The 15,498-nt window shown below is 45.7% G+C and overlaps 1 protein-coding gene across 5 annotated transcripts in view; it reads left to right on the top strand.

Annotated features, from left to right (window-relative positions):
* The window catches only part of PLEKHM2 (pleckstrin homology and RUN domain containing M2), a 264,071-nt gene that overhangs the window by 176,963 nt on the left and 71,610 nt on the right, over nucleotides 1–15,498 (top strand). For all 5 annotated transcript variants that reach the window (XM_069240042.1, XM_069240043.1, XM_069240038.1 and 2 more), the window contains 2 exons: nucleotides 8,023–8,092; nucleotides 9,138–9,228. In XM_069240042.1, the coding sequence (XP_069096143.1) occupies nucleotides 8,023–8,092; nucleotides 9,138–9,228 (161 nt within the window). The remainder of the gene's footprint in view (nucleotides 1–8,022; nucleotides 8,093–9,137; nucleotides 9,229–15,498) is intronic.

Genomic DNA, 15,498 nt, shown 5'->3' on the forward strand with positions numbered 1-15,498 from the left:
TCACGTTTGGAGTGTCTATCCTGAGGTGGCGCAATGTCTCTTTCAGCAGTGGGGAGAGCCTTGGTTAGCTCTGTTCGCCTCCACAGAGAATGCGCAATGTCAGCTGTTTTGCTCGTTGGAGTTTCCAAGACAGCACTTGCATGGCAACGCTTTTTGTCTCAAGTGAAACTTAGACCTCCTTTCCACCTATACCACTTCTGCCCAGAGTTCTGAAGAAGATCAAGAACGACCGGGCCGAAGTCAATCTTGTGGCTCCAGACTGGGCACAAAGAGTATGGTATCCGGAGCTTATGAGCATGGCCATTGATCCACCAATCAGACTGCCCCTTTGGGAGGAACTTGTGTCGCAACAGCAGGGGACAGTTCTCCACCCGAACCTGTCCAGTCCCCACCTTCTTGCGTGGAGATTGAGTGGCGGCAGTTAACAGCATTTCACCTTCCGCCGGAAGTCTGCAATGTGATCTTGGCAGCTAGGCGTCCCTTCAGCAAAACGGTATAGGTCTGTGTTTGGAACAAATTTGTGGCATGGTGTACCAACAAATCTTTTGATCCCCTTTCTGCACCTATGTCTGAGGTTTTACTGATCATCCTCTCTCTTGCCCAGCAGGACCCTGCTTTGGGCACCCTTAAAAGGCTACTGGTCTGCCCTCTCTGCCTTTCTTAGACTGCCAGATCAACCATCCTTGTTCAAATCTCCCATTGTTGGGAGGTTTCTAAAGGGACTCCCTCACAAGTTCCCACCTACCCAGTTCATAATGCCGTAGTGGGATTTGAACCTGGTACTTACATACCTTATGTGTGCTCCTTTTGAGGTACAACATAATTGTCCCTTGCGGCTTCTCACTTTAAAGACCGCCTTTGTTATTGCTATCACCTCTGCTCGCACAGTGGGCTCCAACCTCTTTCTTCAAAGCCACCATTTCTCTCTGTCCATCCTGACAAAGTGGTGCTTCGTACTATGGCCTCTTTCCTCCCTAAAGTGGGCACGCCCTTTCATGTAGGCCATTCCATCACTTTACCTACTTTTTACGCACCCCCACATCCTTTCTCGTGAGAAGGAGATACTCCACCGTCTTGATCCAAAAAGAGCATTTGCGTTTTACATCAATCGTACCAAAGACTTCTGGGTGGATGATCAACTCTTTGATGGTAATGTGGGTGCCAAGAAAGAACGGGCAGTGCAGAAGTGGACCAAGTGGAACATTTCTCAATGAGTTGTCCTCTGCATCAACATGTCATGCTTTGGCAAAAAAGCAACCCCCTGAGGGTTTGCTTGCTCATTCCACCAGAGCAATTGCTGCAACCACTGCAGAGGCACGTGGCGTTCCGGTCCTGCACATCTGCCAGGCAGCAACGTGGGCATCCCTGCACATGTTCACAAAGTACAACTGGCTCGACATTCAGGTCCGTTGAGACAGCTGCATTGGATATTCGGTTCTGCAGGACTTTTTAGTCTGATCTTGGTTCGCAGCCTACCTCTGAGGATGGTATTGCTTGGTTATCTATTCTGCAACTAGAAATCTCTATCAAATGAAGAGGTTACTTACCTTTTGGTAATAAATGATCAGGTGTAGACATGTTCTAGTTGCGGATTCTTTACCAACCCGCCCATTCTCCCTTCTTGCAAACTGTTTGTAAGGACAGGGACTCCCTTTTCAGGGCCCCGATTTTGGTGCACTAATATCAGTGTTCTTCATGGCTCTGCACTACCGGTGTGTAAAGTCCTGAAAAAAACCTGACGTCAGCACTCCGGGGTGGCGCATGTATATGACATTGTCATTCCGGCGATCACAGCGCCAACGACGCACGCGGAGTCGACCGATGCAACCTGGCGGCACAAGGGTACAGCTTGAAGAAAAATCTCCGGATCCAGTCTGACCCCTCTGGAAATTTTAAGGTAAGGAATCTGCAACTAGAATGTCTCTACCAGATAATTTGTTACTGAAGGGTAAGTAACTTGTTCATTAAGGCCGGCCCTGGGAGGATGGGATCCACGGGGCCGAAATCAGCCAGGGGAAATGGCCCCTGGGGTATAGGATTCCTAGGGCTGATAGCCCAGGGCTTGGGGGTGGAGGGGGGGGGGGCATGCACCCCTCTTCCCCATTTATTAGTGGTGAGCTGTGGGGGGATGGGGTCCCCCATACTGGCCATTCACCGAACGAGGTACCACTTACTAACCATTCAGTAGAAAGTACTCCAGTTGAATAGACATTTTGTCCAAAACTGTGGACTCTTGTTGGATAAACAAGCAGGTGAGCTTCCGTTCTGGCCATGATGCTTATTTCACAGGAATGAAACCTCAACAGGAAGCACTTAAAAATATAAACGTAGCAGGTGCCCCAGTTGAAACTCCACGCCTGGACTTGGCGAAGGCAAAGCAAGTGTGCTTACTCAGTGATTGCATATTGAAAAACGATCTGAAATCCTTTGTGGAGGTGAATGCATCTTTTATCTATTGGAGTGCAATCAGACACTCACACCTACATAGACCCTCTCACAGCCACTCACACGCAGACAGACATTCTCACAGCCACTCTCACACCCAGAGACATACTCTCACAGCTATTCTTACACCCAGAGAGACAGGCCCTGCAGCCATCTTCTGCTGCGCATGGCCAAAGGCCGTGCTCCGCGTGGGGTTGACTGGTTAGGGTAGTTGGCTGCAGGGACTGGCCTGAGACCAGGCCATGCGGCCAACCCCTCGCTGCACATGGCCAAAAGCTGTGCGTGGTGGTGAATGAATTAACATATAGTAATGAAAATTACTTTACGCTAAAAAGAAAAATAGAAATTCACTCTGTGCCGCACCACTCTAATATACTGTACAACATTCTACTCTATGCCACTCCACAACACTCTACTCCACTCTGTGTCCCTCCATAACACTACGATGCACCACTATAGTCTAGCACCTCACTTCACTCTGCAACACGCCTTTCCACTCTGACACTCCACTCTACTCTGACACTCTGACACTGCATTGTACGACATGCCAATCAACTGTACATTATTCCACGTCACTCCAGTGTACGTCACTTTACGCTACTCTGTTGTACACAATACTGTATGCCACTCCACAACATCTCAGTTCACTCTACTCCATTCCCCTCTGTCCCTCCATTCTAAGGCACTGTACCACATGCAACTCTGACACTCCACTCTATTGTACACCACACCACTCTACTCCTCTGTACAACATGCCGAGCCTCTCCACTCCACTGTATGACACTCCTTGCCGCTCCCCTGTAAGATACACCACTCTTCTCTATGACATACCGCTCCAGTCTACCACATGCCTCTCCACTATAACATGCCAGTCCAGTCTACCAGACGCCACTCCACTCTACAACATCCTATTCCAATCTGTGCCCCTCTTCTCTAACACACTGTATGACACGCCACTCCACTCTACTATATGACACACCACTACATTGTACGTCACTCTGTAAAACAATTTCACTCTGTCCCTCCACTGTATGCCACTCTACTTTACAACACACCACTCTACTCCACTCTGCAACACACCAATCCACTGTATCACACGCCACTCCACTTTATAACACACTACCCGACTCTACGACACTCTATTACACTCTATGCCACTTCGTGACACTCTGCTGCACTCTGTGTGACTCTCCAATACTCTACTCCACTCTAACACTGTGCGCAACTCCCTCTACTCCACACCATGCCAATTTACTCCACTCTGGTATTTACACACTACTGCACTGTACTCTAATGCACTACAGTACTCCACTCTACATCAGTGGATGCCACTCTACTCTTAACACAATGTACAACTCGCCACTCTACTGTACAACACTGTACTCCACAGTAGGACTGCTCACTTCACTGTTTAATATGCCACTCCATGATGCTCCACAACACTCCACGTCACTCCACTTCACTGTATGACACACTACTCCACTCTGCGCCACTCTAATCTATGCCACAAGACTCTACCATGACTATGCTGTGCTGCGCTATCCATAAGTTCTTCCCCCGCCATGCACTGCATATGACCTCACATATTACATCTCATATGACTTCATTGATAACATCATCCAATGAGTGTTAACTTGATTTATAGTTTACCTAGTGATGTGTATCTACCATAGTACTTCTGTACCTAATTTTTTTTCAGCCTGTGTCCAGCTAATGGTTGTGTTTACAAAACGCATGTGCCCCTATTACATTATGGTTGTAGGAACAGGTATTGAACACTTTATAAAGGTTTGCAGGTGACAGTTGACAACTTGTATTCAGCATATTCCAGGTCAGTGTTTAAGCTCTGTCGAAAACGTTTGCAAAAGGGCAAAGATCATACATGCTAAGTGTTATAAGCAGTCTTGAGTTATTAGAGAGAAAATTCTCAGCATGACAGTTTCTATGTAACAGAAAACTGTGTGACCAGATATTGAGCTATGCGCATGTGCTTGTTTTGCATTGTGAATATGGTGTATCCGTTAATCTTTTACCACAGTACGAAGGCTGCAGGTAGTATCTTTAGTACCCACTCCTGCAAAGTATCCTGATTGAGAAGATTTGCATTTGGTTACTAGAATCATTACCACCCTCTACTATCTTCAAGCAAGTGTTTGAGCACAAAGATCAGAGCAATCCTTCAGTTTATTCTGATGTAATTCAAAGCGTGTCATCCTCAACACTCCTCATTGAAGGATGCTCTGAGAGTGGTACATGTAAAGATTCTTAGGGAGAGAGTTGCATTAGAAGACCAGGTTGCCTACCTGCGACAATGCTTTTTCGGAAGAAATCGATAGTTCCTGCAGATTTCCCCCTCTCCCTTGTTGAGGCTGAATTAAACGTTTTATTGAGTTATTTTATTGTTTGTCTCTGCCCTCTGTGTCTTTAGTCTCTGTGGGAACGCTGGGAATTGTGGGTGTGTTTGCACCTTATATATCGCCCCTTAGTCATTTCCTATCTGCCGCTCGAGAAGGTGTTTATGTGAGAATCTGTGGGTGCCATTTTAACAAATAGAACGTAACCAAAGGCAAGCAACTTGTTATTTTCACAGTCAATAGCAAAACATCTTCATCCTTTTATATCCTTTATCAGGTACCTGTTAAGTGACAACTGTCGTTTTACTGAACGATCGTCAAGTATTTCAAAATCTCGAAATGAGATCTGCCAAACAGTGTTTTCCACATATTTTTATGCCATCAGTAAACCATCGCATAAACTAGGATATCTGATCTAAATAATTAAAAAATGTTCTTGCATGTTTTTGCAACCACTTTAATTACCAAAGTGGAGGAACTTTATTCTCAGTGTATTTACACCTCTTACAGTGGCTGATTTGGGGAGGAGAGCATATAGGAAGTAGAGACAACCTTGTCCAGATGCTAGAATTTACCTTTCAAAAGTCTGAGGATTAATACGTGTGATTGATATATGCGCATTGTTTGTTTTCGAAGTCCTGTAGGATAAGGTATCTTAGTAGCTTTCTTTTCAAATGAACAGTATGACCTGCTGATCCTATTTAGACTGAAGGAAGTCCATGGAAACCAAACTTTTCTCTTCCCATTAATCCATCTTCGATTAATATGTTTTCCAACATTTAATCTCCAAAACATATGTCGAGAACTGATGCATTATTCGGTTTAACTGCTTCCCTGATCCACTGTACCGATTTCTTAAGAAGGTAAGGAAACCTTCCTTTTGCATGGGAGTAATAAGCCACCGACTTGCAGTTTGGCTAGCAGTTTATAAATGATTAGGAGGAAAAGTCAATACGTTTATGATTCTGGACAAATCACAGTCTCACATAAAAAGGTTTTCCCTTTTAAAAGTTTTGGTAAGCCTTGTCATGGCAGGGGTTTTCGATCTGTTGTCTCTCATCCCAGGGCACTGCTAAAGGCCAGAAATGCCTATCAATAAGGGTGAAAAACAGAAATAAGGGTATGAGGTGTTCCTATATGCAATTATTGAAAAAGCCTTTGTCAGTAAGAATTTAATTTCAGAAACACATATGTAAGAGTTCAAGCAAGACAAACTGTCTGCTTAAGACCGCACTCGATTATTTTAGTGTGTCTGCTGCATGGAATGATCATGAACTATAAAGCCACTAATAGCACCAGTGTGCGAAGACCAGTTATCTGCCCTTACTACAGCAGATGGTTCAGATGCCACCAACGGGTTACATTGCGCCACATTTGTCGCAGTCACTGATGTGACTTCTAGTGCATCTGCGGCCGGCAGATTTTTACTTATTTTGGAGTGAGGTCAATTAAATGGAAGACTAGGCCCTGATTGTGTAATAATAAATGCTCAGGTAAAGTGCTACACGTATGTGTGCCCTATTTCACTGTGATAACTGGAAAAAGTGACAAAGCAAATACAATACATCAATCTAAAATACACATACATCTTCCTCTTGGAGGCAGTATCTTCCCAAATGCTGCTTTGGCATTAAACTGAGACCAGCACATCTGGAGGTTCCCATTAAATGTTATTGTATTTTGCAGATTTGCTAAACCTTATTCTGACTTAGGAGTCAGAAGAGCGCCTACAGTATAAGGGGAATACAGAAAAATGGCATTAGCAGGGTACACCTGAAGAGGTTGTCATAGGTTTTATGTTTATGTAGTTATTTGATTTACAATGTATTTTGTCTTTAGAGTGCATGTGTAGAGGTTCAGAAGGATTGTACAATTTCCCCATGATTACTGGATTTACATTTTAATTATTGATTTATCAAGATTCATGTGTCCATCAATATAAGGCCCCTGTGACGAGGAACACTTAGCAGGTGGTGGTAGTCGCAGAAATTTCTGAAGCAGCATCATTTTTATATCCTTCCAGAACTTGAACAAGGACTGGGTCATTCTTAAGGACATGGGCAGGAGCTTTCAACTTCTTTCCTTATTGGCATTCCTGGTTTCCAGGTAGACAGTTTTGACACTGCAGATTGCTTTTTGATTAGTGATAGTCCAGTTGTTGTTAATGTTTAAGGATTTATAGGTAGTACAGTAGATTTTAAATTTGTTGCGAGTAGCCTGAGCAGCCAGTGCAATCTACAAGGGTGGGTGAAGTTTTTAAATTTTCTGCTGATGAACAGAAATCACTGAGTTGATCTTCGTTTGCAAGAATCAGATAAAAATAGTGTTTTGGAGGCACTAGAAAGAATGTAGGTTGCACGCCAAAGAATTATCTCAACACGCCCTCTTATGATCACCATAACTGTTTTATTTTAAGAGTAGTTTGGGTGAATTGTAAAGGCTTTTACAAGTAAGGCCAGCGAAATCCGACCTCTTTAACATGATTCTTCATTCTCTGTTTTCTACCGAGGCAAGCCAGTCTTTTGGACGAATCCCCCCATTAAGGTGACCTATTGTGGCTGGTCTCTTGTTTTGCCAAGAAGTTGTCTTCTTTTTCAGTGCTTCAAGTTTGAAAAAACGTTTAGCAGCAAGAATATGTTTACTTTCCATTCAGCCTTTCTATTTAGTCTCAGAAAGGACAACTGTCTTTCATATCTTGTCAATATCAGGCATTATAAAATAGCAGCCAAATGGATTCTTAGAAATTAAATTCTGCTGAGATTAGACCTATTTGTTGCACGAAGGTCTCAGTTCCCACTTCACAGTGTGTAAGGTGTCCTTCTGGCAGAAGTCCTTAAGGCTGCAAGGTAGGCTTCTGTGCACACCTACGTTGAGTAACTTGCTGTCGATCTTAAATCCAGAGTTGAGCTCAAGTTCCTAATAACGGTCTTGCCTTCTTTGTTTTGCTTTAAATCACATTATTCTTTATTTACTCTTGCGGCTTCTGCTGCACCATTGTGCTGATACTGGATTGTTTAGCTAGGGACGTTTCATTCCAATGCAAGTACTCTTCAGTGTAACAAAGGCACTAGAGTTGATGAAAATAAACCTCATGAATCTTCCTATTGCATGCTCCTAGGGCGAGAATGAAATATATCTGTTTTCTGTGATACTTGCAGTTAGTGGTTCAAGCCTGAAACCTAGTACATTGGGCCTCATCTTTACTTTTTCTCTCTGTTTTTAGAGTCGACAATAACCACTTGCTGCTGCTGATGATCCATGTTTTCCAGGAGAATGAGGAACAGCTGTACAAGGTGACTAGATAATTAAATCCACACATTTGTTGTTTTATCAGATCGCTCCGATCGTGTTTTAGGCATGACTGGTAGGAGGGTCTGGAACAGTGTCTAAATCACCAGGGCTGTGTGGACTGTAGCAGTGGTATGCCAGCATGGGTTTAAGATGGTGTTCTAAAAGCTAAGCAGCTGTTATGTAGTGGTAGTGGTTCGTTGGCAGAACTTGGGGACCAAAGAAGTCTGATTTAGAAAGGTCAAAGGCAGAAAGTGAAAACGGACTCAGAATTTTGTGTCTGAGATGATGATTGCGCCTTAACATTGCCAGCTCTTGGTTAGACTTCTGAACTTGCCGACAAGTCTTTTGCTGAAGCTTTCCTTTGTTAGACTGCATTTTCCTCTCTAATCCCCATGCAGGTTCATTTCAGCGTTTTAGTATACATGAAACAAAATGCCATTATTTTTATGAATTAAATACTGCAATAAAGTGTTGTTTCTGGCCTACTTTTGAAACACTAACAAAGTGAAGGTTTCAAACAATATGACTGTGCAGCTTGTGGATAAAAAGCTTTAATATTTAGTTTCTTTTTTGATTTGGAATTTCTCCGTCCAGTAAATAAAATACTTTATAAACGTTAACCAAAGGCTGTAAGCAAAAAATGTTGGTAATTGTAAAAAAAAAGAAACAAAAAAAAAACACTCTTATGGTGGTGGGGATTTTTCCAGGCATGCATTGGTGATAAGAAGGGCTTAATTGTGGGCTTCGGTGAAGGGGTGAGATTTTTTTTATGTCATCCCTTACATGTGGCCAGGAATGTGGTGGTGAATTTGAACTGCAGAATAGATGAGTTATCATGTGTGCACCATTTTGAAAGGGGAGGGGCTTAAAGGTGGTGGTGAACATCTCTGGGACGAGAATGTCTTCCCTAATCACTGAACAACAGCCCTCTTTCTTTCTGATCCTTCCTTTCTCCTGCTCCCTCTCCCTCCTTTCTCTCTTACATATCTTTCTATGTCTCTTTCCTTTCTCAATCCCTACCATTCCCATCTCCCCCTCTTTCTCCAGATGTTCCGGATGAGTTCAGGTCACATGGAGGGGAATCTTCAGTTGGTGTATGTGCTGCTGACTGACTGCTACATTTACTTACTGAGAAAAGGTATTTTTGCTGCATTCTCCTACAAAGAACTTTTTAAAAACATCTTTATTTCTATGTTGCTTCTTTATCCTCTGCCAATAGGAGAGAGCGAGTAGGAAGAATACTAGTTTCTGTGAACACGTTTCAACTAAACTTGGATTACAATAGAACAGTGATTATGATTTTCTGGTGCAGCAATTAGTTTAGCCTTTAGCAGCAAGTGTATAGTTATACTTTTATATTTAACCTTGGAGAAGCCTCAAACTCTAAAGCATCCTTGTGGCCAATTTCACAGATAAGGGAACTGTTTACTTTTATCACTCACCCCGTACACTACAGTAGATCTTACAAGTTAAATTTCCATGATATCTTTTATATGTGCACTTGACCCTTCCCTGCATCCCTATGTGTGCCTCTTTTACTGAAGAATCCTGCATACTAGTTCTGTACTTCATCCTTCCGAGGGCCACATTTAGTAGTTCCATGAGACCTGTATTTAAAATTACCTAGAGGATCCACCAGTAAGGCTTTATCGAAGTAGATCCAAAGGAAAAATTCACTAAAAAACACTTAAAATTCCCCAAATAAGTATTTTGTATTCTTAATGCTAGTAACTGTCCTTTGAAACATGGATTTCACTGATGTGATCAAGTTCCGTCTCTTGCCTCAACATTCAAGTTTCCATAGGACCTTCAACGCAGGTCTCTAAAATGGTATTACGATGGAACAGTCCTGTTTCTTTTTGGAAAATCAAAAAGTAGCTCAGTCTTTGCTTTAGTGTCATGTTTTATTTTATTGTAAACTTTCCACTTAAGGAAAGAGGGAGGGACGAAGTGGATGGAAGCTAATGAAGGAGTGTTTGGAATTTACAAAATGGATTCCCACTTATCTCAAAATATGTGGTGATGGCTGCATCATCTCCAAAAAACATTGAGAGATGCAAGATGAATAGCTGTGGAAAAAACAATGATGCTGTCATTATGGAAGTGCTCTCAAAGTGTAGCGTGCAGGAGGAAAAGAGCAGTGTTTTTTGCGCCTTTGCCTGGCAGTGCTTTTCAACCATGCACAAACGCAGCAGTGTTTTCCACTCTTGGATCTTTCGTAGATACACATGCTTGAATCATTGCCCGTCGTCATAGTGGGAATTCTGTGATACCATAGAAAGCAGTAAAGAAAAAACTACATTGAAGTTAATGCAAAATACATTACCTTCAATAGCTTATTAGTGTTATTAGAAATGACCCAAAGTCCAGGCAATCAGGCGAAAGCACCCTTTAGAACCTTCACCACAGAGGCTCTAGTCTCTCAGAATTTCTATTGCATGTCGGTGATGGGAGTCCCCCTGAGCTCTGCACAGTTTTCCTGATTTCTGACCTGTTTGAGAGAAGCTTTTTTCTGAAAAACAACTTATGTTCTCCTAGCTGATCTTTATTCCAACTAAACCATCATGTTAACTCTAGCCAAGAAAGGATTATTTAGACCTTGCGGCACCTGTGGGGAAATTAGGCTTCCCTCAGATGACACACATAGGAACTGAATCTACTGCCTTCACCTGGCCACCAGGTTAAAGATTGTAAGATTTACCGCTCTTTTTCACGAAATGCTTTGCGAGATAGAGATGCTAGACTTCTGTTATGGCTTCAGAAGCTTAAAACCAAGCAATGCCCTCTATCTGAGGAGGATAGTGATAGCTTCTCAAAGACTTTGGCTTCAAGAAAGATCTGCTGATGGATTGTCCCCAAAATCACAAAAGATAGATAAAAAACCCAGCATTCGTATTCCAGGACAGAGGAATGTCCAACTACTTCCAAGAAGGCACACGTTGCCTCAGAAAAGGTTCATTCTGATGGATACAACTACCTGTGGATTCCTCACCTTATGATTCCTCACCTTATGAATTCGTCCTTGCGCCAGCATCCGACGGAAAGTCTTCTTCCTAGCTGTCCACGTCGACGAGGACGTCATAATGGCACAACTCCACGTGACTCCGTCTGACGTCACCGTGCCAATAAGAGGTCCTCGTCGGCGTCAGTTTCCTTTTTTACGTGCCTTCGACGCCAACGTTTTTTCTTTCCTGGCTCGTTGATTACTGTTGCGTTTTTGGTGGTTACAATGTCTCCCCCAAAGAAATCGGGTTTTAAGCCCTGTAAAGAATGTGGAGGTCGGATGTCTGTAACCGATCCACATTTGGATTGTATCTGGTGTCTTAGCTCTGAGCACGATGTCAAAGGGTGTAGGTCGTGCCAGAGCATGAACCCTAAGGCTCTAAAAGAACGAGAGGCTAAGCTTTTCATGGCGAAAGCCAAGAAGAAGGGCCATAATAGGGTTTCGTCCCATGCTTCGCCAAAGAAGCATAAGAAACGGCGTCACCATGATTCACGGCGCCGTCATGACTCTCGGCGCCGGTCGAAGAGGAGCCGATCGAGGTCTCCTTCTACTCGACTCCAAAGTATATGGGAGATGAGCCCTACTGTGATGCCTCAGCCCAGGAGTCCGGAGTTATCTCAGGCGCCGTCGGTCTATGAGGTGACTCCTCATAGCCTTCAGTTTTCACCGGCGCCGCAGGAGCCTGATGTGCAGCAGGCTCAAGAACAGCAATATCCTGCTTTCCCGGCTCCAGGAGCGGATGCGGCAGCATTTTTAAATGCAATGTATGCCGTTTTCCAGTCCAAGGCTCCTGCTGGTGCACCGGCGGGTCCCACGGGGCCATTGGCGTTTGATTAGGGCTCCCCGGCGCTGTTTAAGGCGGCTCCGTTTATGCCGTTTTGCCCAGTTGAAGGGGTCGGTTCGGCGCTGAGGATGTCTCCTCGCGGAAGATCTTCACCAGCTGGGTCTGTGGCTCCACCATCGCGTCAGCCGACGCCATCGCCACGTCATTCGAAGTCTATGTTGTCTCCTTCCCGGCCGGCCCAATCGCCATCATGCCAGCCGACTCCGCGGAAGACGTCATTGGAGTCCGTGTCGGTGCCGGCACCGGGTGATGCTAGAAGTCATCCATCTCTTCCTGTGCCCTACCGGGATTCGAAGTCTTCGGCGTCGGTAAATTTATTATCGACGCCGACTTTGGAGTCACGCCTTAGGTCCCGGAGAAAGGCATTACGACTCCTGGAGGAGGAAGAGTACAGGCAGTTAGAAGAAGGTGAGATTGGGCCTTTGGATGAGTACCAAGGCTTGGGGTCTGCAAGCGGCCTGGACACTTCCCCGGAATGGGACATTACATCTCCAGGGGAGTTTACAGAGGAGGCAGCATCTTTTCATACAGTGATCAGAAAAGCAGCAGAGTTTTTAGACTTGCCTTTGTCTGTGGTGGAGGTGAAAACCAACCTGCTGACTGAGGTGTTGCATCCCTCTACGTCCACTGCCGATCCTTTACTGCCCTTCAACGAGGCGTTGACGGAGCCCATTCTGGACCTGTGGAGGAAGCCGGTTACGACTCCAGCGGTGAACAGGGCAGTAGTGAGGAGACATAGGGGCGCACCCAGGGATCCGGGTTTCCTGTCACGCCATCCAACTCCTGAAAGCTTTGTAGTCCAGGCGTCTTGCTCCGCGAAGTCTGCTCCTGGAACATTCCCTGTGGACCCAACTGATAGGGAGTCCAAAAGGATGGAGCAGTCTTCGAAGAAGATCTTTTCATCGTGCAGCATGACGCTCAAGGCTGCAAATGCTACCTGTGTGCTGGGCAGGTATGTCCACGCTCTTATGGACTCTGCTAAGGAGATGGTCAGAGATCTACTGCAGGATGTACAGAAGCCCTTTGGATATCTTTTATCGGATGCGCAGGCGGCTGCGCAGCAGATCATACAGTCTGGCCTGGATACGACAGATTCGGTAGCCAGGGACATGGGAACATCTGTGGCTACTAGGAGGCACGCCTGGTTGAGGTCCTCCGGGTTTTCCTCGGACGTTCAAACCACCTTGTTGGATCTTCCATTCGATGGAGAGAAGTTGTTTGGAGAAAAGGCGGATTCTGCCCTTGAGAGGTTTAAAGACAGTCGGGCTACAGCTAAGTCTTTAGGCTTACAGACTACCATTGCTACTCCTTATAGACCTTTTCGCAGGTTCAGGGGGTTTGCACATGGTTCTGCCTTTCGGAGGCCCCAGTACTCGGACCAGCAACCTGCCAATCCACCCTTTCGTTCCCTTAGCGGGCTGGGTATGGGTAGAGCTAGAGGGCCAGTCCAGCAGCCTTCATCCTCTTCCTCTGGTGGACAACAGCAGAGGCAGCCCTAGTTTTCCCCACTTTATCGTTCATACCTCTCCTGTAGGGGGAAGGCTGAGTCTTTTTCTCCGCAAGTGGGAGTCGATAACAACAGACTCTTGGGTGTTAAAGATTGTGGAAAAAGGATATGCTCTCCCTTTTCAGGAGTCCCCTCCTCCCTTTCCCCCACGTCCCTCATTTTGTTCAGAAGACCATCTTCTGTTGCTGCAACAGGAAGTTCAAGCCATGTTATCCAAGGGCGCATTAGAGTTGGTGCAGGAAAGGGGTCAGGGTTGTTATTCAAGATATTTCCTGATCCCCGAAAAGGACGGTCGTCTAAGACCGATCCTGGACTTGAGGATTTTGAATTTGTTCCTCAAACAGGAAAAATTCAAGTTGTTGACCCTAGCGCAGGTGCTATTGGCGTTGAACGAAGGAGACTGGATGGTGTCTGTCAACTTGCAGGATGCGTACTTTCATATTCCGATACTCAAGTCGCACAGGAAGTATCTCCAGTTTGTGGTGGGGTCGCAACACTACCAGTTTGCGGTCCTTCCGTTTGGACTTACTTCAGCACCTCAAGTTTTTACGAAGGTGATGGCAGTGGTTGCAGCACATCTCAGAAGGAAGGAAATAGCGCTATTCCCCTACCTGGACGATTGTTTAATCAAAGCCAAGTCTCCAGAGCTTGTGCTGTCTCATCTGCGGATGACAACCCAGCTGTTGTTCGATCTGGGTTTTTCGATAAACGTACCCAAATCTCACCTGGAGCCCTCTCAAAGCCTCCTGTTCATAGGGGCAGTACTGTACACAACATTGTTTTGGGCCTACCCCCTGCCTCAGCGGATTCGGGACATTCAGGCGCTGATTCCAATGTTTCAGAATGGAGCGGCTGTTCCAGTCCTCAAAGTCTTACGCCTGCTCGATCTGTTTGCTTCTTGCATTCTGTTGGTCACTCATGAACGCTGGCATATGAGGGCTCTTCAGTGGTGCCTCCGCAGGCAGTGGTTCCAGCACAAAGGAGATCTCGAGGATTCGATAAGGATCTCCAGGGACACTGCAGCGGATCTTCATTGGTGGACGGTGGACGGCAACCTTTCCCAAGGAAGACCGTTTTCGCTACCACTGCCAGTGGCCACAGTGGTATCGGATGCTTCCACTCTAGGGTGGGGAGCTCATCTGGGGGACCTGGAGCTCAAGGGTCATTGGTCTCCAGCAGAACAGATGTTGCACATCAATCTGTTGGAATTGTGGGCAATAAGTTTGGCACTCAAGGCCTTCCTCCCTTCCCTTCGCGGTCAGTCGGTTCAGGTCCTGACGGACAACACTACCGCGATGTGGTACATAAACAAGCAGGGAGGGGTAGGGTTGTACCTTCTCTGCAGAGAGGCTCTGCGACTCTGGTCCTGGGCTCAGGACCATCAGATTTGCTTATTAGCAAATCATTTGGCCGGAGTTCTGAATGTACGTGCGGACGGTCTCAGTCGTCACTACTCAGTAGATCACGAGTGGTGTCTCCATCCGGACCTGGTCCTCTACATCTTCGGGATGTGGCGTTCGCCGCAGGTGGATCTATTCACCACTCGGGAGAAGGCACACTGTCCGTTGTTCTGCAGCCTCCAGTACCTGATGCAAGGAGCGGTGAGGGACGCGTTTCAGATGTCCTCGAGCGGACAGTTGCTTTACGCGTTTCCCCCCATACCCTTGATTCCTCGGGTTCTGAGGAAGGTTCGCCAAGACCAGGCCCAAGTCATCTTGGTGGCACCGGACTGGCCGAGAAGGGTATGGTACACAGACCTTCTTCAACTCTCTCAGTGCCCTCCGCTCCATCTCCCACTCAGGGCAGACCTCCTCCCACAGTCGCAGGGGCAGGTTCTACACCCTCACCTCCAGAGCCTGCACCTTCATGCCTTGGAGATTGAACGGGGCAACCTGAGTTCCTTTTCTCTCCCACTGGATGTAGTGGATATTATTCTATCGTCCAGGCGACACTCCACTAAATCCATTTATGCCGGTAGGTGGGCAAAATTTGTGGTTTGGTGCGGAGAGAATCAAAAAGATCCCTTAAAGGCCCACCTTTCAGATGTTCTTTT

The sequence above is a fragment of the Pleurodeles waltl genome, chromosome 6 (assembly GCF_031143425.1).
Source record: "Pleurodeles waltl isolate 20211129_DDA chromosome 6, aPleWal1.hap1.20221129, whole genome shotgun sequence".
NCBI lineage: Eukaryota > Metazoa > Chordata > Amphibia > Caudata > Salamandridae > Pleurodeles > Pleurodeles waltl.